This window comes from Leptodactylus fuscus, chromosome 1 (assembly GCF_031893055.1).
Source record: "Leptodactylus fuscus isolate aLepFus1 chromosome 1, aLepFus1.hap2, whole genome shotgun sequence".
Lineage (NCBI taxonomy): Eukaryota > Metazoa > Chordata > Amphibia > Anura > Leptodactylidae > Leptodactylus > Leptodactylus fuscus.
Genome location: NC_134265.1, coordinates 134,835,202 through 134,857,047, shown reverse-complemented (window position 1 = coordinate 134,857,047; position 21,846 = coordinate 134,835,202). Strand labels below are relative to the sequence as shown.

Genomic DNA, 21,846 nt, shown 5'->3' with positions numbered 1-21,846 from the left:
GCCCTTTTTCTAGGTTTGGATGCTAAATTTGGATCAAGTCCAGTATTATATGTCTTGGGTACTTTGCTGCACGCACCTATTTTTTAAGATTTATCGCAGTTAAATTTTTTTTACTGGAAGTTTGTATTTGATATTACGGTAAACTAGTCTTAAAGTCTATAAGAAACACAAGTGACTCCTTTTCAGCCATTATATTGTGAAGGGTTATGTCTATGGCAGAATCCTCCAATCCATTGACTCCCATGGTAGCTGAGTTATAGTACTGAAGTCAGGACACTATTCAGAGCACAGAGACAACTGATTCCAGCTCTGTGTTGTGTACAGTTCGGGCATCAAAAGAGGCTCCATACAGCTGATCCTGTTCGAGGGGTTGCCTATTAGCTCCCCACCAATCAGATATTCACGACATATCCTAAGAACAACCATAAATGACAAATTCTTGGAAAATCCATTTAATTGTAGTGACCAGTGCCAGACATGCGCCAAGGTAAATTAGATCTTCTGCCAGAGGAAGGTGTCATGAGAAAGGCCATAGTAAAGTGAGAAACTATTATAGGTTATAGTTATTACATTTTTGGTGTTGGAACTTTTACCTAGAGATTTATTCTGATTGCCACACTTGAAGTCAGGAAGGAATTTTTCCCTTAAAGGAGTTTTCCAGGCAATTTTTTTTTTTTTAAAAAAGGTCTGTTAGCGCTATTAATGGGTTAATAAGTACACCCATATACTTTTAGCAGTGTTTTGAGTGATTTCTGGGTTTCTGCGGGAGCTTCTGGCATTTTCTGCATTTGTTTACTTGGTGTTAGCTTCCTGCTATTTAACTACCTGTGTACTTTCCACATTACCTCCTTGTCACTGCTCCTCCCTCCTCTCTCACTCCATTGCACTTCCCTTCCCTGTCTCACTAGCTATCCCAACCACTACTAGGGTCTGCCCCCAACCCCCCCCCCCATCTCCCTAGCTAAGCTATCCTGCCCACTACTGAGACCTCCCCCCCTCAACAGCATCATACTTACCCATGTTCCACTCTGGGAGACAGCTCTTCCTTTCAGCTTCACTGTGCGCGGGCTGGAGTCACTCTACCTGTGAGGCCTGCATAGTAGAGATGGAGTGGCATCTCTACTGCACATGTATCGAAGACACAGCATCTCCAGCCTCCAGCAAGCGCTTGGGAGGAGGAGCCATTCTTGGACAGGAAGGCTGATAAGTATTGATTGGGTTAGGGGGGAGAGTACTGGTGATGTTCTGTTTCAGAAGCGGTGAAACGGAACATCACTGTATTATCAGAAAGTGTCCCTGGGGCGGTCACATTTTTTTTCTGTTTCATGCTTCTGCCTCAGGACTTATGCTCATGGCTTTATCCTGGGATTATACTTTTTTTTTAATACCAGTAAATTAGAAGTTAGTTGATGGAAGGGGGTTTAATTTAGGGGTTTATTTGTATTTTATCTCAGACAACCTCTTTAAGGGTTTTTGACTTCTCTTGGATTAACATTGCAGGATAGTAGGCTGAATCGGATGGAAATACGTCTTTTTTTTCTGCCTTACAAATGATATTACTCTGTTATGGACTCAATGTAGGTCATAGTGCTAAGTACAATAGATATATTTTGTCTTCATTTTCAACTGCAAGGAACTGCTTTTCTTGATTGTAGGTCCAGTGTGAAAATATTTATAACCCGCTCCCTAAGGTATGATGGGGCCTCAAACATCCAGTCAGGGAGTTGTAGTTTTGCAATGGCAGTTTTGCAAGAGGACATCTTTGTACATGACCATCTATTCAGACACTTTATTATTTTCCTCTTTGCCTTGTGTATATATGACATTACACATAGGGGATGAGGATCATACTCTTCCTCTAGCTTGAAGTTTTTATAGATGTTTGGATATTTTTGTTCATACAAAGACAGATAACATGCATTTTGAAGTGTTTATTCTACAGAATATATTAGAAAACACAGGGTCTTGGACGCTGTATTCTGCAAATGGAAACCATTTTGCTGGGGTCACTCTTCATTTAGTGGCTTCTGGAAAGAAAGTAGAAGATTATATTAAACCATAGTCAAATACTTCATACACAGAGTTATAACATTTTACTGTCCATAGCCTTTGGTTATCTCTGATATTTCTCTGCAGTCCTTCCTCTACAGTACTGTATATAAGCTCCCACACTAACCTTAGTAGTAACATCTCGGCTCTTTGCTCTCAGTTTATTAACTTGAGACTCTGCAATGTCTGCTCTTTCCTCAGCTTCATCCAATTCATGCTGGACCTTGCGGAACTTGGACAAGTTTGTGTTTGCTTGCTCTTCCTGAAGATCATGAAAAATAAAAGTGTAGGTAAGAAAAGATCAGTAGAAAGTGCATGCATATATGTAATTCCTGTGCATTGTAAGGTGCTAAGACAGCATCGGACTACTTAGTCAAGGTTGTTGTACTTAATTATTTCATACATTTTCAGGTTTGCCTCTATGTATTTATGCTGCAAAGATAAATGGGGTGAAGGGGGTTAAATAAGGAGCAAGTAGGTACTTACAGATTCTTCTGCTTGTCTCTTATAAGCCTTTACTTTTAGCTGCAGCTTATCTACAAGGTCCTGCAGGCGAGCCAAGTTCTTTCTGTCCTCTTCAGTCTACAGATAAAGATGTATGTGAATCACCATAGATGTGACAGTAGAATTAGATGAAGATCAGTAGAATATTAATGGTGCATGAATTGAACAAAAATCCTAGACAGCAGATTATTAATCCTGAGCAAATCCAAAATTTGTACTTTATGGGTTTGTTACATACTCTTGTCAACTACATATAACTATTCTCTGTTTTATACCCAATTTAACTATCATTTATGCTTGAATTATAGTTACTTTAAATGTACTGTATACCTGGTAAGTGAGTTCTTTAATGCGTCTCTCATACTTCCTCATGCCCTTTACAGACTCTGCATTGCGTTTCTGCTCAGTCTCCAGCTCATTGTCCAGTTCCCGGACTCGAGCCTCCAGCTTCTGCAGCTGCTTCTTACCACCCTTCATGGCAATCTGCTCAGCCTCATCCAGACGCTGCTGAAGATCCTTGATAGTTTGCTCCATGTTCTTCTTCATTCTTTCTAGGTGAGCACTGGTGTCCTGCTCCTTCTTTAATTCCTCTGCCATCATGGCAGCCTGTTGCCAGACAAATATATAAATGTAATAATATCCAATGATATTATACTCTTGTCAGAGCCCAGAGTATAATAGGTGGAGCTCCAGGGGAGATGAAAAAAAACAGTTTCATACTCAACTTCCCTTACCTCTTTTGGAGCTTCCTGTGGCATCCATTGCTCTCCTGATGACATCATGTGACATGGGGTCACCACTGAGGCCTGTTATTGGGCCACAAGCGGTCACATAGGCACCTGTCACTACTGAGACCTCAGTGGTGACCATAGGTGCAAGACGTCACCAAAGGAGGTGGAGAGAGAATGCCAGATGCCACAAGGAGGCCCAAAAGAGGTGAAGGAAGGTAAGCATGAATGTTTTTTTTTACTTCTTTTACACCTTCCTTGGGTCTCTCTGAAGAGTCCCCAGAGTATAATAATGTCACTTTCATTTTGCAATAACTTCAGCTGTTTTTTCCTTAGAGAGCTAGAAATTGCATGGATAGGTTCCTAGGAGCCCTAAGATGTTCTACATTAAGTTTCAAGCCAATTGAAGGTGTGGTTCATACTAAACTTTTTTTGACCAGAAACAAATCTTGGAGCCTTAGCCACTTGAACCCATAATGAAATGAATCCTGAGAGGTTCGTTCATCTCTAGTAATATTGAGTATTAAGGTAGACTCCAAACCTGATGTTTTCTGTAGGACTGGTCAACAATTACATATGTATTAGTTGTTTGACATACATTCATTGCATTCATTTCACAGATGTCGGGGACAAATGGAATAGAGCCTGATGAACTTTAAGTTGCCTGATCCTTTGTTCTTCAGGGAAATAAGCCACCACCAGATATGTTTGTCAGTATCTTATTCTTGTCTATTCTTTGAAAACACATGAATGCTTAGGCAAACCTAGATAAATAGCTGTTGGTTGTATGAGCATATGGCCAACAGCTATTGATGGTGCATGGTGTACATCTCAGTCTAACAAATGCCTTTAGACTTCAGAATGAAAGAGACTATTCTATAAATAAAAATATGTATAGTGAAGACAACCACATGCATATAGTCATTCTCACATATCTATCTTTGTCTTATGTATGATAAAATTACTTTTATAGAGCTTTTTCAAGTACTTATCAACCAATGACATAAAAAACTAAACAGAAAAAACCTTTATTATAACATACATCTGTGATTGCTTTCTTGGCTTTCTCCTCTGCGTTGCGACATTCCTGGACTGCTTCCTCTACCTCTGTCTGCAACTGGGAAAGATCAGACTCCATCTTCTTCTTCTGGTTAATAAGGCTAGTGTTCTGTTCAAGAAATGAACTTCATCATTAGAGACTTGAAGGTCACATTGGAGGAATGAAATGAGAACTCACCAACCATTCACTTTCTAAATGTTGGTAGAACAAAGGGTGAGACTATTGTTAGGAAGACAAAAGGTAATGGAACAATCTATTTATAGAACTAACTAGGCAACTATATTAGGAACTGAAAAAGTGTGGTAGGAGATCCTTCAAGAGAAAATGAATCTGATTGAGTACATGGAGTTTCTAACACTTATCTCCTGACCTGTGAGTGGAGAAGTTGGACTCTCTCACTGGTTTCTATCAACTCTTGCTCTGCAAGCTTGCGTCCTCGCTCGGTCTGCTCCAGCAGGGATCGCAGTTCTTCCAGTTCAGCCTGGAGCAGTGTGTTTCTCCTCTCCACAAGTGCTATGTTTTCTTTTAAGTCTTCGCTTGCTCTCAGGGCATCATCTAGTTGGATTTGAGTATCCTGTGAAATTGAAAAAGGTTTAGTATTTTGAACGGTTATTGGGTTATTTGTCTAAATTATATAATGTTTCTGATGTAAGAAAATGGTGAGAATTTTATAAAATACATTGGGGCAAATTCATTATGTTTTGTATACCAGGGAAAAGTAGTCCTGCTATGAGCCGATGGACATTTCCCTTCAAGCGCATGTCCTGCCAGAGGGGGTGCCTCATTTACAAGGATGTTTGTGCTACATCATATATGAGGCGCACCCGGCGATGTGGCTGAAGACTAGCATTAATAATGTCAGTCTTCTTCAATCTGCCCAAATATGTATCAAAAACGGAATTGTGTAAAACAGTATAAAATATGAGATCAAGCAGCAAATCAGATATTCTAATGTTGACAACACCTTTAGATAGCCTTGCAAATTCTTGACTTGTTTCTGTGCTTCAACTGCTACCCGGTTAGCTTGGCTAAGATGAATCTCCATCTCGTTCAGATCCCCTTCCATTTTCTTCTTTATTCTCAGTGCCTCATTACGGCTTCTGGTTTCAGCTTCCAATGATGTCTGCAGGGAATCCACTACTCTTTGGTGATTCCTCTTAGCCTGCTCCATCTCCTCATCCTTTTCAGCCAGCTTGCGCTCAGAGTCAGCTTTTACTTGATGCAGTTCCAACTGGATACGTAAAATCTTACCCTCCTCATGTTCTAGGGAAGCCTAAGAAGGATTTAGAGAAAACAACATATCAGACCTAAAATACGTCAAAGTCTTTTCTCCTAGATGGTTATCTAATAAAAAAAAATTGAGAGATATAATTAATAACTATACATTGTAGGAAGTAGACTTTCAGAGATGAGAGATTTATTCAGAAATTTATTCTGGTTGCAAAATTTGGAGTCGGAGTCAGGAAGGAATTTTTCCTCTAACATGGCGTAATTGGCATCCGTATCATAGATGTTTCTGCCTTTTTCTGCCTTTAACACTGTAGGCTAATAAGCTGAACTTGATGGACCTTCATCTTTAGTCAACCTCATTAACCATGTAACTTTATAATTTGAGAAATTACTATTACTAATAACTTGAGGAATATTTCATAAACAGTGTGTATATCCCAAATAGTATCCTGCTTTCAATGATAATTATTAAGATAATTGGTATTGAGACCCTTCCCTGACTTTTTAGTGACAAATTATCTATTACATATTTCCTTACCTCTGCTTCTTCCAATGCAGATTGGATTTCTATCTTTTCTTGTTCCAGTTGTTTTCGTATCTTCTCCAACTCATGGATGCTCTTACCACTTTCACCTAGCTGTTCTGTGAGGTCGGAAATTTCCTCTATGGTTGAAAAATGGAAACAATTTTTATTGCTCCTATATCCCATCCTATATATCATATATAAAAGTTTCTATATCTTGTATCACATGTATATGATGTAGACTCATATTTTTACCTTGTAGATTCTTGTTCTCCCTTTTAAATGTCTCCAGATGTTCTAAAGACTCTTCATAGGCGTTCTTTAATTTGAATAATTCTGTGCTAAGGGAACGAGATTCTTTTTGTGAGGACTCTAGTTCTGTCTGAGATTCTTCAAATTTCTGTTTCCATTCAGCAAGGATCTGTATACATAAATAAATGGTAATTATGTATTTGTGCATAAGACCGCATTCTTCTAGCTAGATTCTATACTAGGGATAGCCCCTACTTCCTAGCCAATTTACTTTATCAAAGTTTCTCTGCTTTTTGTCCAGCGCAGCAGCTGCAGCATTTGACCTCTCAAGGTCAACCATAAGATCCTCAATTTCATTTTGAAGACGATGCTTGGTCTTTTCCAAGGATGAACATTTGGCATTCACAGCTTCTACGGCCTCCTCTGACTCCTGCAGCCTTTGTGCAAGTTTCTTCCTATAGGAAATCAAGTGACATAAAGCATTGTAAAGAAGCATGGTAGGATAGATTGACTCAAAATGGCATTTTAGAATCATAGCATACTTGGCCTCTTCTAATTCTTCTGTCCTTTGGATAGCATCTGTCTCATATTTAGTTCGCCACTGTGCCACCTCTGAATTGGCTTTTGAAAGATTTCTTTGCAGTTCTGCCTTGGCCTCCTGCTCCTCTTCATACTGTTCTCGCAAGAGGTCACTGTCATGGCGAGCCGACTGCAGAGCATGGGCTAGAGCATTTTTGGCCTAATGATGTGTGGGGGAGTAAAATATAAGCGAAAGTTAAAGCAAAAATGGCATGGCTATCTCAATTGCGGGGCTTTCTGTGACTATTTTTGGAATGTAATATAATCCAAGTACAACCATATGAATGTTTTTGTATATACACCTTGACTTCTTCCTCTAGTTGTCTCTTTAGATCTTCCAACTGCTGAGTGTAAGTCTGTTTCCCACGTGTTAACTGTCCAACCAGAGATTCCTTTTCATCCAGTCGACGAGATAACTCCCCTATGGAGGTAAAAAATTTTAATGTATTATAATCTAATATTATTTATTATCCCATAGGATTAACTGGATTTGTTTCTATCTATGGATGCAGAATGTCAAACCCATAGACGATACTGCACTAAAGTTTTCTATCATACATGAGATTGATGATGAATATCACTGTCTGTCTTCCAATAACAGCGCCCATGCCTTTGAAATGCTTCAATATATAAAAATAGTAAGTATAAAAATGTGGGCATTTTTTTTTCTTTTCTTTTGTAGATAACATGTTCAATTTCGAAATGAAAATTTATAAAAACTAAAACAATATAACACCAGATGTCCTCACCTATCATTGATGTTAGAGAGAAATGCTTTCTTTGTCACTTTGCTTGTTCAGGTAGATGGGGCAAACTTACCGTAATTTATACCGCTATTATAAATCCACCATTGTGGTAATAGTAAGTAGAAGTTATACATTTGCAGTAACTCTTTGGTTCATATTGATTAATCCATATAAAATAAATGAATTCACTAACGAGGCGGATGTTTAATAAGCGCTGCCACAAGATGAATGTGGTACGTACCAGTCTCAGTCTGCAACTTGGCACGCTGGCTGGAAAGTTCATTGACAGTTCTCTGTGACTCCTCAGACTTTGTACGATACTCATTTACTTGATCTTCTAAAGTCCGGCATAATTTCTCTAGGTTAGCCTGCAGATAAAAGGAAGGGTTATAAAAATTCATGAATAAAGAAAATTCTTTATACTTTGTACATCAGCAAATATTACTCTGGACAAACATGATTGGGAAGAACATTAATAATGTTCTTCGCTTCTTCTCTCACCTTGGATTTTATCATCTGTTCCATATTGGAAGCTACATCATCTAGCTCCAGTTTGAATTCACTCTTCTCCTTTTCCAGTTTTTGTTTGACCCTCTGGAGATTGTCAATTTGCTCGCTGAGTTCAGCCACAGAGTCTGCATGCTTCTTTCTAAGGGCGGCAGTGGTGGCCTCTGACTGCAGAGTGGACTCTTCAAGATCTCTCCTGAGTTTCAGGAACTCTGCCTCCCGCTTCTTGTTGAGCTCAAGTTGCACTGAGGTGGCTCCTCCAGCTTCTTCCAAACGTTCACTGATTTCCTCCAACTCTCTGGATAGGTCAGACCGAAGTTTTTCTACCTTAGCTCTTGCCGTTCTTTCTGCTTCTAGTTCTTCCTCCAGTTCTTCAATACGTGCCTGGTAAAGTGATTTCAGTTGAGTTTTATTATTTACTATTCATTTTGATGTGTCTTGATATATGCACAACTTTAGCCAATTTTATAGATACCTGAAGTTCCTTCATCTTTTTCTGAAGTTGAGCACCTAAGTTTTGTTCATCTTCAATTCTTGCATTGAGTTGACTCATTTCAAAATCTTTCCTGGTACAAACAGAAGAACATTTCAATCCATAATACTGAAGTGTCCCACAAGATACTCCTAGTGGTAAAATGTTATATTTAATTGTCATAGTAATGTTTTACACATTTCATACTGTTTTATGGTGTTGATGACACTTTTTCAGCGTTATAACAGTCTTTTTTGCCTTTGAAATTACAAAAGGACTTCTACTTAGTGCTATCCAGTTTAATACTTGCATTTCCTTAACAGGTATCGATACAGAGTATCCAACTTTCTAAGGATTTATTGGGCAGATGTCCAAATATTTTATTATAACCTGATTATGTGCACTGTCATATGTTATAATGATTTATATGCACAATGTATCAGATCTCATACCATCGATATTTTAGACAATCTTTAAAAACTCACTTCTTCAACTTTTCTTCCAACTGTTGTTTGTCATTCTCAAGATCCATCAAGCTTTCTTGTGACAGTTTGAAATCTCCTTCAAGTTTTCTCTTTACTCTTTCTAGGTCCATTCGAAGTTTCTTTTCCTGCTCTAAAGACCCTTCAAGCTGTGGGGGTTTAGAGAAGGATTAGAAATGAATTACAATAATAAGGAAGTCATAAATGAAAAGCAAAAGGTCTTCCTCCTAAATGATACCTACATCATCAACTTGTTGTTCAAGTTTTGCCTTAGCTTTAGTCAGAACATTGACTTTATCTTCTTCAGCCTGAAGGTCATCCAATACTTGTTGATGGGCCTCTTGGAGGGCCTTTTTTTCCTTGGTTAGCTTGGCAATTATTTCATCCAATCCAGCCATCTCTTCAGTTAGATTCTTAACCTGTGAAGTAAACAGTTAAGAGAGGAACATCCTAAAAGTTATATTAAACTGTTCTGCTAGTAAATACTATGGTCTTACCTTATTTTCTGTGGCATGCTTCTCCTTTTCCACTTTGGCTAAGGTGAGCTCTAAGTCATCAATGTCCTTCTTGAGCTCAGAACATTCATCTTCTAGCTTCCTCTTTTTGGCAGTCAGTTCGGCATTCATCTCCTCCTCATCTTCCAGCCTTTCTGTCTGCTCTTTTAGTTTGGCTTCAAGCTGGATCTTGTTTTTAATAAGTTGTTCACATCTCTCCTCAGCATCTGCCAAGTTATCTTGCTCCTGTATTTAAAATGTTACATATATTTGACATATAACATCAATTCAGATGGTTAAAGATTTGCATGCCTTCTATCCTTCTTTGCAATTCTCACAACTGACATCTATCTCCTGTGCATTTCTTCCAAAGGTATACACTGTATTAGGCTTAACGTAGACCCGAAGGCGCTCATAGTCCTTCAACAACTGGAGAATTCAGCCTGTAGCCATTTCTCCATAGGCACCTAGGCTTGGCCAGTTGCGTATGTGATTTCACTGCAGACAGGAGACTATGTTGCTGCTAGACGTCTTTGCTGAAAGCATATCTACCAGTGTAAAGGGCCAGAATGCCAGTAATTGTGTACCCAGCCCTTTTCTATGTAAGTGTGCTCAGCCCTGTGTTTGGCGCCTCATCAATAAGGTTCATAGCATGTTTGCCCTGATGTAAGCTGGTCCAGTTATCTGATCTGACTTGTGATTTGACACTTGGCTAGCTCCTGACAGTTCCCAGCTTTCTTTTCAGGGCTCTTCTGGCCTGTGACTAATGTCCCGTGCTCCAGGGGTCACTATGGGACCTGCGATTGGGCTCCAGCAGTGACCTGGGGCACGCTGGTGTAATGTCATCACTGCACTCCACGTAACCGCTGAGGCCCAATCATAGGTCCCAGCGGTGACTTCTGGGGCACGTGACCACAGGCGTAGGCAGAAGAGGATGGAGGAGTATGCTGCAGAGAACCAGGAAAGGTGTTTCTTATTTTCCATCACCTCCCCTGAGCCTCCGATTATTATACTCTGGGATCTGAGATGACCCCAGTGTATAATAATAACACCAAAACTAACCAGAGTGACGAACCTCAAGAATATTCGTCAAATTTTGTGGGGTTCATCTGAAGTGACTCAAGGGGGATTCTTGGGAGCATATTATATTGTGTGAGGCCACTGTAGAGCATATTATACAGTGTGGGGGCCACTGTGGAGCATATTATACTGTGTTTGGGCCACTCCATGCAGGGCTCTGCGCTTCTCACTCACTGTATTCTTGATAACCAGAGTAATGAGTTATTGAGTTGTATCTTTTTCAAGTATCTGAGATACCACTGCAGTACCCACAACCATCGCTATCGAGAGTACGCTGTACGGAGGAGACCCCTGGTAAAAGATTTCACCAAGGCCCAATAGAGTTTAGTTACGACACTGTTTAGTTGAAATGTTCCTTTAAGTCCTCTGAATAAAAATATTTTTGTGCAAACATCGATTACATGCTAGTTATCACCCAATCATTGTATTTCAAGATGCTTATAGGTCATAATTTATACCCACTGCTTGAACGTGAAGCTGCAGGTCATTCTTCTCTTGTAATAAAGAGACCATCTTCTCCTCTAGCTCCTTGCGTCTAGCCTCAGACTTTTCCAGGGCTTCTTTTAGCTTCTGAAACTCTTCCTTCATGGTCTGCATTTCTTTCTCTGTCTCTGCACTCTTGAGGAGAGGCTTTATCTTGAAATATAGCTTCATCCATGGCCAATTTTTGACACCCATAAAAGCTCTAATGTTCCACTGGATCACTAAAAGGGCATCTCTGGAAAATAATGATTTTACAACATGCTATACATAAATAGATAAAGGTAAATCTAAAGGTTTTCTCAAAAAACAAGTTATCCCCTATCCAGCTATCAAGTGGGGGCCGCTCAGGTCCACATGGATCTAGAAAACAGGACTGAAGCACAGTGCTTGGCTCCAACACTTCCATTGAAATGAATGTAGTGGCGCACACGCTGCCCAACCACAGCTCCACAACCACAGCTCCATTCAGAATGGGAGTTGAAAGACCCTCGTTCTCTTGATCAGTGGTGGTCTGAGTAGTCGGATCTTCACTGATCAGCAAATTATATAACTTATTTTGTGGGAAAACCCTTTTAAAAAATAAAAAAAACATGGTAGCATGAACAGGTTCCAGGTATGTGTAGACAAACTCAATTATCATACAGAACAATGTATATGAATGCTCCTAGTGCTAGAAAGCAGCTGACTAGCAAGTCAATATTTGCCATTCAGTTGATTTAATCTATTATGCATGATAAAAGATGCAGATTATTGTCAGTACATTACTCTATGTAATCTGGGAAATGCTGCCAATAAGCCATACAGCAGAATGGGGCAGAAATGGTCACATTAGAGATTAATTCCCCATTCAGGTTGCATCGGCCTGTGTAAGTAGACCAGTGCAAACAAGTGCCTATTCATATTTTCTCGTTGATCGGCACTTTGGTGAGACAAGATCAGAATCTCTAATATAGTCATATAGAGTTTGTCTATAGGCCTAAGTAAAGTAACAGACGTCACTCGTGCATCGAGGACTTCCACTAAAATAAGACCTGGAGGCAGCAGAACTGGACCGTGGTGGAAGACACAAGAGCACAACGGACAGGTATGTTTTTTTTTTTTTCCCTTCCCTTGCCTACCTTCCAAAAACGGGTTATCCTGTACAACCCCTTTAAGCCTTATCAACCCCTTTAAGCCATATCAGTATGTATCGTTTTAGCCCAGTGGACTTATACGGAGTTCATGTAATTTTTTTATGCATCAGTTGTACAATGCCTTACACTGTGTTAATGAGTCTATTGATTTTATAAATAGATTATCTTTGATTTTACATATTCTAAAAATCTATTATATCAAATAATGTCACTAAGTGTAAACATTTTGTCTATAAATTGGCTGCCTAGATGTATTACCTGCGCTCTACAATCTTCTTGAACTCTATTCTGGAGAGGACACCTCTGGACTGAGCTTGTATTCGGGTGATGATTCTGGAAAGTCTCTCATCTCGCATCTCTTCCAGTTGTCCTAGCAAACCTGCCTTGAAGAAGACCTGCAAAAATAATCATTTTATAAGGTAATTGTTGACAATACTTGAAGTCTGGCTTATTAAAGGTAACAGATTTACCTTGGTATGCCCAAACTTGTACTGAGTATGATCAATTTCTAGAGATGCAAGAAGTTTCTCTGCACCTTTTCTACTATCTATAAACTGTCCTTCTGGGATAGCTGCAGGGTTCAGGATTCGGTATCTGAAAATTATGCAAGACCAATGTCATCATAAATTATACTTAGTTATTGCTTTATGTAAGTAGTATGGCTATAATCTTACCTTTGCCTAAAGTCTCCATACAGAATACGGTTAGGGAACCCTTTTCTACAAATACGGATACCTTCCAGTACGCCATTACAGCGGAGCTGGTGCATCACTAAACGGTTGTCCATTACACCTAGAGTATGTGTATAGATTTTCTTATTATACCATCAGAACAATTAACATACAGTATGGAATAGAATTTATGTTTACATCTCTTTGTTTTTGTGAGCTAGTTACAAATATTAGATTATTATATTAGTTATTGTTCTACGTGATATGTTTATTTTCATATTGCCTGTGATTGTAAATGAAATGATCATGTGAAAAAGCAAGAACGTAAAATTATAAAACATTTACCTGGAGCTTTGGTTTCATTGGGAATGATACATCGGACAAAATGAGGATGAGTGGAGCGAAGATTGGTCATCAGCTTGTTCAGATTTTCCTGGGGAAGTTAGAAAGAAGAGTAAGGGCACTTTCCTGCTGCAAGGTATTTTACTCAGGTTCTCCTTCCCTGTTCAGGAAAATGGAAGTGACAACCATGCTATGCGCATTAGCGTATTAGAACTGTGGTTGTCACTTTTGCAGCCCACAGCTGGATAGAGGGACATTATGGCCAAGGCCCCACATAGCAGGCTGCCCCAAGGAGCACTGGGTTAAAAACCCTGGCGGCAACACACTGTGTTTTTTTCCGTAGCGGAGGTGAGGGAACATAATAAACAGTGTTAGTCACCTCTCTGGGATCCGATGTTATTCCTAGGTGGCTTCGGGCCTATATGGTAATGCCAAGATATCACGTGGTCTGGGATATTACCATATAGGCCCAAAGCCTGTACTAGCAGTAACATATAGGCCCGAAGCCTGTGCTAGTAGTAATAGGCTAGTCTGTTACTGCTAGGACAGGTTTTGGGCCTGCATGGTACTACTACTACAGGCTTTGGGCCTATATGGTAATATCCCAGACCACGTGATATCTCGGCATTACCATATAGGCCCGAAGCCTCCTAGGAGTAACATCAGATCCCGGAGAGGTGAGTAACACTATCTATTATGTTCCCTCACCTCCCCTGGGGCTCCGATTATTATACGTGGGGGTCTGAAAAGACCCCTGAGTATAATAATGGTTCACAGGTGGGTAACTGTGGGGCATAATAGAGCTTGAAGGGTCCACTGTGGCCCCTTCAACCTCTATTATGCCCCACAGTCTATTGTGCCACTGTGGGGCATAATATAGGCTGCAGGGGATGCTGTGGTATATATATAAGTGAGGAGTCAAAGATGTCTGTGTTTCAAACTTTACAGAGTCAAGTCACAGCTGGAAGAAGTGGTCATGGCGGTCCAAAGAGAGAGGGGAAATGTGGGAAGATGACTCCTGTAAGTATTACTGCACAAAATATTACTGCATTGTATTTATTGTAATGATACCACTAGCACCTCCAACCCCCCCCCGCTGCCTGAAGCGGACAGTCAAAAAACGTACAACACCCCCCCCCTTCAAGTCTCAAGTTGTGTGTGTGTGTGGGGGGGGGGGGGCATCTTTTGATCATCTGCTTCAGGCAGCAGAGAGGCTAGGTTCACCACTGCCCCGAAGCTGGTGGAAGAGTTGCCTTATTTATGAGGAATCACATCTCTTTTCAGAAATAAAGCAGCTCCTTTGCCAAGTTTTGTGCCTATGATCAGTGATCATTTGTGCCAGTACACTTGTGTAAATGAGGTTACAACTCCCAAAAATATAATTTGCAACAATTGTTTGCTTTTACTCCTGATATGGTTTTTTACGCCAGATAATATATATGCCCCACAGAGTCCACCAAAAGTTGTACTGCAGTGCACAGAGGCTGTACAGCTCCATTCTAAAAGTAGAGATCGCAGCAGGATGCTGAAAAAACATAAGCGCCCTACTCGATCTTGCCGTGGATTTGAGACACCCCATTCATCTAGGCCTAATCAGCAGTGGAAAGCCACAACTGAATGCTGATTCCCCGCATTGACACCATGTCACGGGTAGCCGGCAGCCGGAAAACGGCAATGGAACATGAAGAGGAATTAATTTTCATTTTCCACCACAGTCCCCTAAATGTATAAACACTACTAAAGGAAAATTACAATAAATGACTATAAAGTGTAAAGAGCTACCTTGAATATTATCCATGTGTTACTTACATAAATTTGTTAGTACAGGTGTCCTAGATTTTATTATCGTTTTAAATATTGTGGATGTACTCCATGCAATATCATGTATCACGTGTGAGCTGAAGGGCAGATGATATATGAGGAAACTATAAACAAGTGACCTACCCGATGCAGAGCGGACACTGTCTGGAATGACGAGCCTTTCTTCTTACTGCCTTTACCCTTTGAAGCTTGATCTAATAAATGCATTTACACAAAGCAGTTACAAGAATTACAACCAGCTCAACAGTTACATTTGACATCACATACTAGATCTTTATGGAATCACTAAACTAGCATCAAGGCTAGGTTATCACATGGATGGATAGAGGCAACAACACCAGACATAGCCTGTCAACTGAAGTGGCACTGTTTACAGTATCTAACACCACCATTATCATCTTCATGTTACAGTACTGTACTTCAGCTATCACTGATGGCCCCATTCACTTCAATGACCACTAGTTATGCCCACATTCAGCCTGGCTGTGGTAAGACAGCAGGGAAAAAGGATCTCTCATTCTTTTGGATTGTGGGGTCTCATCGTTCAGACCCCTACTGATCAGGGACGTTGCTATAGGGGGTGCACAAGTAGCAGTTGCTACTGAGTCCAAAGGTCCCTTTGCTGCATAAGATATACCATTACTCTAGATGCCACAAGGCACGCAGGGGCCCCATTATAGATTTTGCATTGCAGCCCAGGAGGATATCTGAGAATGAATACATTTTGTGGCATAACCTCTTTACCATGGCGGTCACTGTGTACTGTGGCTTTTAGTCACAGCCTGTGGATATCATTTATTTTATGTCATCCATATTGCTTCTATTCTGGATTACACCAGGTTAGTGGCCAGGAAGTTCACATTGGCTATCCTGCTGCAATTCCTGCCTGTTTAATCCTTAGCCTGAGAATGGAATTCCTCAAGCGGCTTTTGATTTTTTGACCTGCGTGTTTGAGACCCCTGGTGGTAACCTGTAAGATCTCACTTTGAGTTTGTATGCAGCTGCTGAGCATGTAAGGGCCCCTTCACACTACGGATACGCTGCCTGATTCTGAACGTTAAAGCACGGTCAGAATCAGCGCGTATAAAGCAGATCCCATTCATTTCAATGGGAGCCGGCATACGAGCGCTACCCATTGAAATGAATGGGCTGCTTTTTACTCTACGAGCGCTCCCATTGAAGTGAATGGGAAGCGCTCGCGTGTATGGCTCGGACTGAGCCGAGCGCCGGGCCCCTTCACACGGCGAGCCGTACACGTGAGCGCTTACCATTCACTTCAATGGGAGCGATCGTAGAGTAAAAAGCAACCCATTTGATTCAATGGGGAGCGCTCGTATGCCGGCTCCCATTAAAATGAATGGGATCTGCTTTATACGCACTGATTCTGACCGTGTTTTAACGTTCAGAATCAGGCAGCGTATCCGTAGTGTGAAGGGGCCCTTAGGATTCTGATGCCACTCCTTAGAGAAGGTGAGTGATTTGTATACTGGATAAAGCGCTGACATACAAGGTTCTTTACTATATTTAGAAAAATATAACATTTTTGGGTGGGGAATTGGGGATGGCTGAAGAATGGTTAATTAAATTGAATAGGTCCCTTTTGGTGATAGGTCATTTTTTACCACAGGTGAAAATGCTGTTTCGGCAGATCTGACCACACCTCGGGTGCATGATTGTGTTTTGAGACAAAATAGATATGTCCACTATGTCACTAACAGCCGCTACAGCATCATATAATTGGTAGATTCTCTTTATATTGTTGATGGAACTAGTATCAATGTAAATATCCACCAAGAATATCACTTGGATATATAGTGGCTGCAGTCTCGGTGTGGGCCACATAAGAGCAGGTGAATCCCCCTGGAGGCCTCTAGATCACCAACCGCTGCAAGAGTGCTGCATGACATAATACACTCACCGCACTACATACAGATAGCAGCATACATTTCACTCAAGCTCTGCTCCAATATAAAAAACTAGGTAGAATAAGTAACAAACTGCCCAGTTTAATATATATAGATGCATTGGGTGGCTGAGAAGACATCTAGACACAGAGGCAGGTCAACCACTATCTCCTGGGCCCTGCCTCATAGAAGTCACCGCAGGGTCCCCATCACCATCTTGATAACTGAACTAAGGGGCTCTTAGTCTAAGGCAAGTGTGAGACAGCAGATTACTGTGACATCATAAGATTGCCTTGTTTGTACCTGACTCAGCACTAGCATAGTTAGCAAAGAGAAGTGCCAGCAGCTTGAGAGATGACTTCTGGTACAGCCCCACCACAGTCTCATTCAATGGGTCTTTGTTCTTCTCCAGCCAGCCGTTAATATTATAGTCCACAGTACCAGCATAGTGGACCAGAGCAAAGTGAGCCTCAGGCCTTCCTTTGATGTTCCGTGGCTTCTGGAAGTTGTTGGATTTGCCCAGGTGGTTATCATACAGTTTTGCTTTAAAGGTCATGTCAGAGGCTTTGGGGAACATGCACTCCTCTTCAAGGATAGACATGATGCCCATAGGCTGTGAAGAAGTATTAAAGGAAGTTAATTTATTAACATAAAAATGTAAAATTCATAGACGACATGCATATTTATGAAGCTGTCAGTCATTTTACTTCTATGTGTCCTGTTAGGTACATAGAGAACTGTGTAGAATATCATGGGCAGCGCCAGCAAACCTCCTGATATATAAGCAGTTGTAATGCAATAATTAGGAGGCAGAGATAAAACATACGACCTTAAGTCAAAGCTGACAACCTTACAAGTGGCTCATAGACCTTGTCATATATAAAGAATGAATATAGCATTAACCTTCCTGACTCCATATTTTCAGTGCTCTTACCTTCTCTATGAGATCAATACAGGCCTGCAAGTCCATGCCAAAGTCTATAAACTCCCATTCAATGCCCTCCTTTTTGTATTCTTCCTGCTCCAGCACGAACATGTGGTGGTTGAAGAATTGCTGCAACTTCTCATTGGTGAAGTTAATACAAAGCTGCTCAAAGCTGTTAAACTAGAGATAGAAACACATTAAAAATAAGATGGAAAGTGCTGTGGCCTCTTCATTGTATTGCACATTATATTGTGGCCATGCTTGGTGCTGCAGCTCTGTCCCATTTATTTCAATGGGACTGAGTTGCAAACAGGCCATGTGATCTATGAACATGGCAGCAGAGGCCTGTGAAGGAAAAGAACGGCTCCTCCAAGCATCACGGCCACTCCAAACAGTTGATCGGAAAGAGAGATGCTTGTCAGACCACTGCAGATCTCATATTGATGAACTGTTCTAATCTAAGCATATGTTTTCAATATTTTTGCTCTGGGAAACCATCTTAATATTGTTCCATATAAATACAGTACACTGGATGCATGATACATGCTTAAAGGGATTATCCAGATTCCAAAAATTATCTGCAAATATATCCACACTCCTTGTATACTGTTATTTACATGCAGCTAATGATCATGAGTTCCATTTTTACAAGATTTAGGAAAGCAGTAGCAAATAAATTTTGATTTCTTGTGTAACAGATACTAATGGACCCCACAAAATGATATATCTGTCAGGTGGAGAAGAGTGCAGAAGGCTATATTATTCTGCACATCAGGGTCAATAGAAAGCACAATACCAGTGCAAAGCATCTCTGAAAGTTAATATATGTTGTAGTTTATAGAATTTTTCTTATCACTAAAATGTCATGTGTTCCTCAGTTACTTACATCAAAGATCTCAAATCCAGCAATGTCCAGCACACCAATGAAGTATTGTCTGGGCTGTTTGGTCTCCAGAGTGGTGTTGATTCTCACCACCATCCACAAGAACATCTTCTCGTACACTGACTTAGCCAGAGCACCCGTGGAGTAATACACCTAGGTGAAATTCCAGGTACGTTTACAGCAATACATTACGCATATTAATATAAATTATATTAATATACGATTAGGAAGTATGCATAACTGACCTGTTGGACATTTTGTCCTTTGGTGACATATTCATTCCCCACTTTGACCCTAGGGTGACACAAACCCTTCAAGAGGTCAGCAGAGTTCAGGCCCATTAGATAAGCAGCTTTGTCAGCCTCTGGAAATATACAATTTATATTATAGGAAGTCTTTATGACTGTATAGACCAATGTGAAGTGTCATCTGTCTCAGCTGCTACTCTGATATCTAGTGCAACGCATGGAAGAGGTAAATGGAATGAGCTGTTATATAGGGACTAAAGGGCAATTGTTACATTTTCTGGGAGCACTGCTGACGTCTCTAATGTAGGACATTATGGCCGACACTGTGGAGACCTCTATCACTTACATTGTTAGGAAAACACTGGACTAAATGGTGATCTAAAATAAACACTAATAATAATTATATTATGCAGGCCCATTCTGAAGTGCTGCCTCAAAGGGCCATTTTTGAAAGCCCCATGACGTAAAAAAAAACTTTATGGTTCTATCACTCACAATCTGCTTTAGATACATTTATGGGATTCAGTTTTATGTATTACAATCCCAATTCAATGCACAATAGTGATTTTTATTTTAAAGCCAATTAATGAGTATTTTTTTAGGAAAATGGAGAAAATTGAGACATCATAAGAGGTAGGAGATTTTAGAGCTAAAGATATATAATACATTGTTTATTTATAACCATCAATCCCATTTGATATGCAACTAGTCATTTTTTAAATGCTGACACGCCATTGTTCCTTCTTGGGGTAGGACATTCTAACTGTAAAGTAAACTCTTCTATATAAATGTCTAAATCACCTTCATCTAAATGTAATATCTGTCGCCTGATCCTTTGTACATTCTTGGAAGGAATACATTTTGTAATAGTTTTTTGTACTGTACTGACCTTGCATATATTTATTAAATCAGATCACCTTTAAGCTAAGGCCTAAACACAAAGTTTGCGGAGTTTTCCTCCATGGACTTTCTGTTACAATTATATCTATGAGGAAACCACCGGCGTTTCCGTGTATATAATTGACATGCTGCGATTTCCAAAAATGCGCCAGTTTTGGAAACCGCAGCATTTCCGCACCGCGGTTTTTACCGCAATGTAGGCATGGAATTCACTAGAATCCCATTCACTTTGCACTTACTGTAAGATGCTGTGATTTTTCCCACAGCGTTCCTTTCCCGTGGGGCCCCGGCATCAGACTGAGGCCACATGTTGAGTAAAAGCTGAGTTTTTGTTGAGTCAAGGCCAGGAGTGGATTTAGCAGAATGGAGAGGTATAAGTGATATCTTTATATTTCATATTCCTTTTGAAGCCACTATTGGCTTCATCTCAAAAAACCTGCAGCAAAATCTGCAACAAAAGCCGTCTTTTTTTCTAGCCTGCCATTGTGAGAGAGACCTTCCATCCTATTTAATAATCTAGTTGCCCACCTTTGAAACCCTTGAAGCTCTGTCCTTTATTTTATTTTTTTTTTACACTGAAGGATATATAGAGGGGTAATATTACATTGAGACAACAAGATTTTATCTCTCTTTTTATACATTCTAAAACTTTGTTTGCTTTTGTAGCTGCTGCAGAACACCACGTAATGCATAGTATATTTGTAACCAACATACCCATATCCTTCTCTTATTTGGTTTTCCATAGTGACTGGGCAATCTGCCACCTGAGGCGAAATACTCATCTTGCCTCATGGCAAAGGCAGCAGTAAAGTTAGAATCGATCCTACTATTTATATATTATGCCGTTTGTTATAGTATGCGACACTAAGAACTGCATGGAGAAAAGTAAATAATTACAGTAGCAAGTTTTGTTGAGAAGCAGTCTTCTATGTGATATTGTGATAATAAAAGGATGTTATCACAAATACCACATGATATATTGTAGTAAAGAATAACGGCTGTCTAGTGCCATCTAGTGGAGAAGCTACCCTATAAGTCAAAGTCTGACCTTTCAATAGACCCTGTAAGGCCCGATTCATATCTGTGTTCGTTATTCTGTTTGGGGAGTCTGCTTGAGGAGCCCCCCCCCCGCCCCTCCCCGAATGGAATACCGAAAGCATTAAAAAGCAGTTAGCTAAGAAACCACATGGACCCCCATAGACTATAATGGGGTCCATGTGTTTTCTGCGCTGTGTCATGAATCATGCGGAGAGAAAGGTGCTGCAAGTGGTACTTTGATTCATGCGAACGCCTAAGGAAAACACACGGACCCCATTATAGTCTATTTCTTTGCTAACCGCTTTTTAATGCATTCGGTAATCTGTTCGGGGGGTCCCCAAGCGGACTCCTTGAATGGAATACCGAACACAGATGTGAACCAGGCCTAAGGATAAAAGTATAAAAATAAAATTATTTAAAAAGAAAAGAAAATGGCCGCCATCTTTTTACACCGGTGTCAGTAAACTTACCTTCTGTGCCTTCAGGCTCTGCCTGCTCTTCTCTCTGCTTCTGCTTGAATTTCATATTACCAAAATGCATGATGGCTCCAGTGAGCTTATAAATTGAGTTTTTCTCATCTTGAGAGAATCCCAGCACATCAAAAGCTTTCTACATTAAGAAGGAGCAAGACATGTTATAATAATCCTCTATTTTAGCGTTTTCATTTGTCTTTGGATTTTTTTTTAATATAAATAAATAAATCTTTCTTGGTTATCAGATACCAGATTAAAATAGATTTCACTTTATAAAGATAACAAGCCTGGCGTAACTCCGTGTGCATGCAGCCTTATA

The 21,846-nt window shown here is 40.2% G+C and overlaps 1 protein-coding gene across 1 annotated transcript in view; it reads right to left on the bottom strand.

The window, feature by feature from the left end:
• Positions 1–1,916: 1,916 nt before the first annotated feature.
• Positions 1,917–21,846, bottom strand: part of MYH7 (myosin heavy chain 7) — a 31,011-nt gene continuing 11,081 nt past the window's right edge. Inside the window, exons 11-39 of the mRNA XM_075276722.1 lie at positions 21,525–21,663; positions 19,114–19,232; positions 18,872–19,021; positions 17,995–18,165; positions 17,364–17,673; positions 15,280–15,350; positions 13,339–13,426; positions 12,997–13,114; positions 12,793–12,916; positions 12,581–12,717; positions 11,169–11,424; positions 9,630–9,872; positions 9,375–9,551; positions 9,136–9,281; positions 8,654–8,744; positions 8,173–8,562; positions 7,913–8,039; positions 7,228–7,346; positions 6,889–7,085; positions 6,618–6,801; positions 6,350–6,515; positions 6,110–6,234; positions 5,306–5,614; positions 4,712–4,915; positions 4,324–4,449; positions 2,884–3,159; positions 2,536–2,631; positions 2,177–2,311; positions 1,917–2,027 (exon numbers count right to left, since the gene is read on the bottom strand). Coding sequence (XP_075132823.1) covers positions 2,007–2,027; positions 2,177–2,311; positions 2,536–2,631; positions 2,884–3,159; positions 4,324–4,449; positions 4,712–4,915; positions 5,306–5,614; positions 6,110–6,234; positions 6,350–6,515; positions 6,618–6,801; positions 6,889–7,085; positions 7,228–7,346; positions 7,913–8,039; positions 8,173–8,562; positions 8,654–8,744; positions 9,136–9,281; positions 9,375–9,551; positions 9,630–9,872; positions 11,169–11,424; positions 12,581–12,717; positions 12,793–12,916; positions 12,997–13,114; positions 13,339–13,426; positions 15,280–15,350; positions 17,364–17,673; positions 17,995–18,165; positions 18,872–19,021; positions 19,114–19,232; positions 21,525–21,663 — 4,815 coding nt within the window. The 3' untranslated portion in view covers positions 1,917–2,006. The remainder of the gene's footprint in view (positions 2,028–2,176; positions 2,312–2,535; positions 2,632–2,883; positions 3,160–4,323; positions 4,450–4,711; positions 4,916–5,305; positions 5,615–6,109; positions 6,235–6,349; positions 6,516–6,617; positions 6,802–6,888; positions 7,086–7,227; positions 7,347–7,912; positions 8,040–8,172; positions 8,563–8,653; positions 8,745–9,135; positions 9,282–9,374; positions 9,552–9,629; positions 9,873–11,168; positions 11,425–12,580; positions 12,718–12,792; positions 12,917–12,996; positions 13,115–13,338; positions 13,427–15,279; positions 15,351–17,363; positions 17,674–17,994; positions 18,166–18,871; positions 19,022–19,113; positions 19,233–21,524; positions 21,664–21,846) is intronic.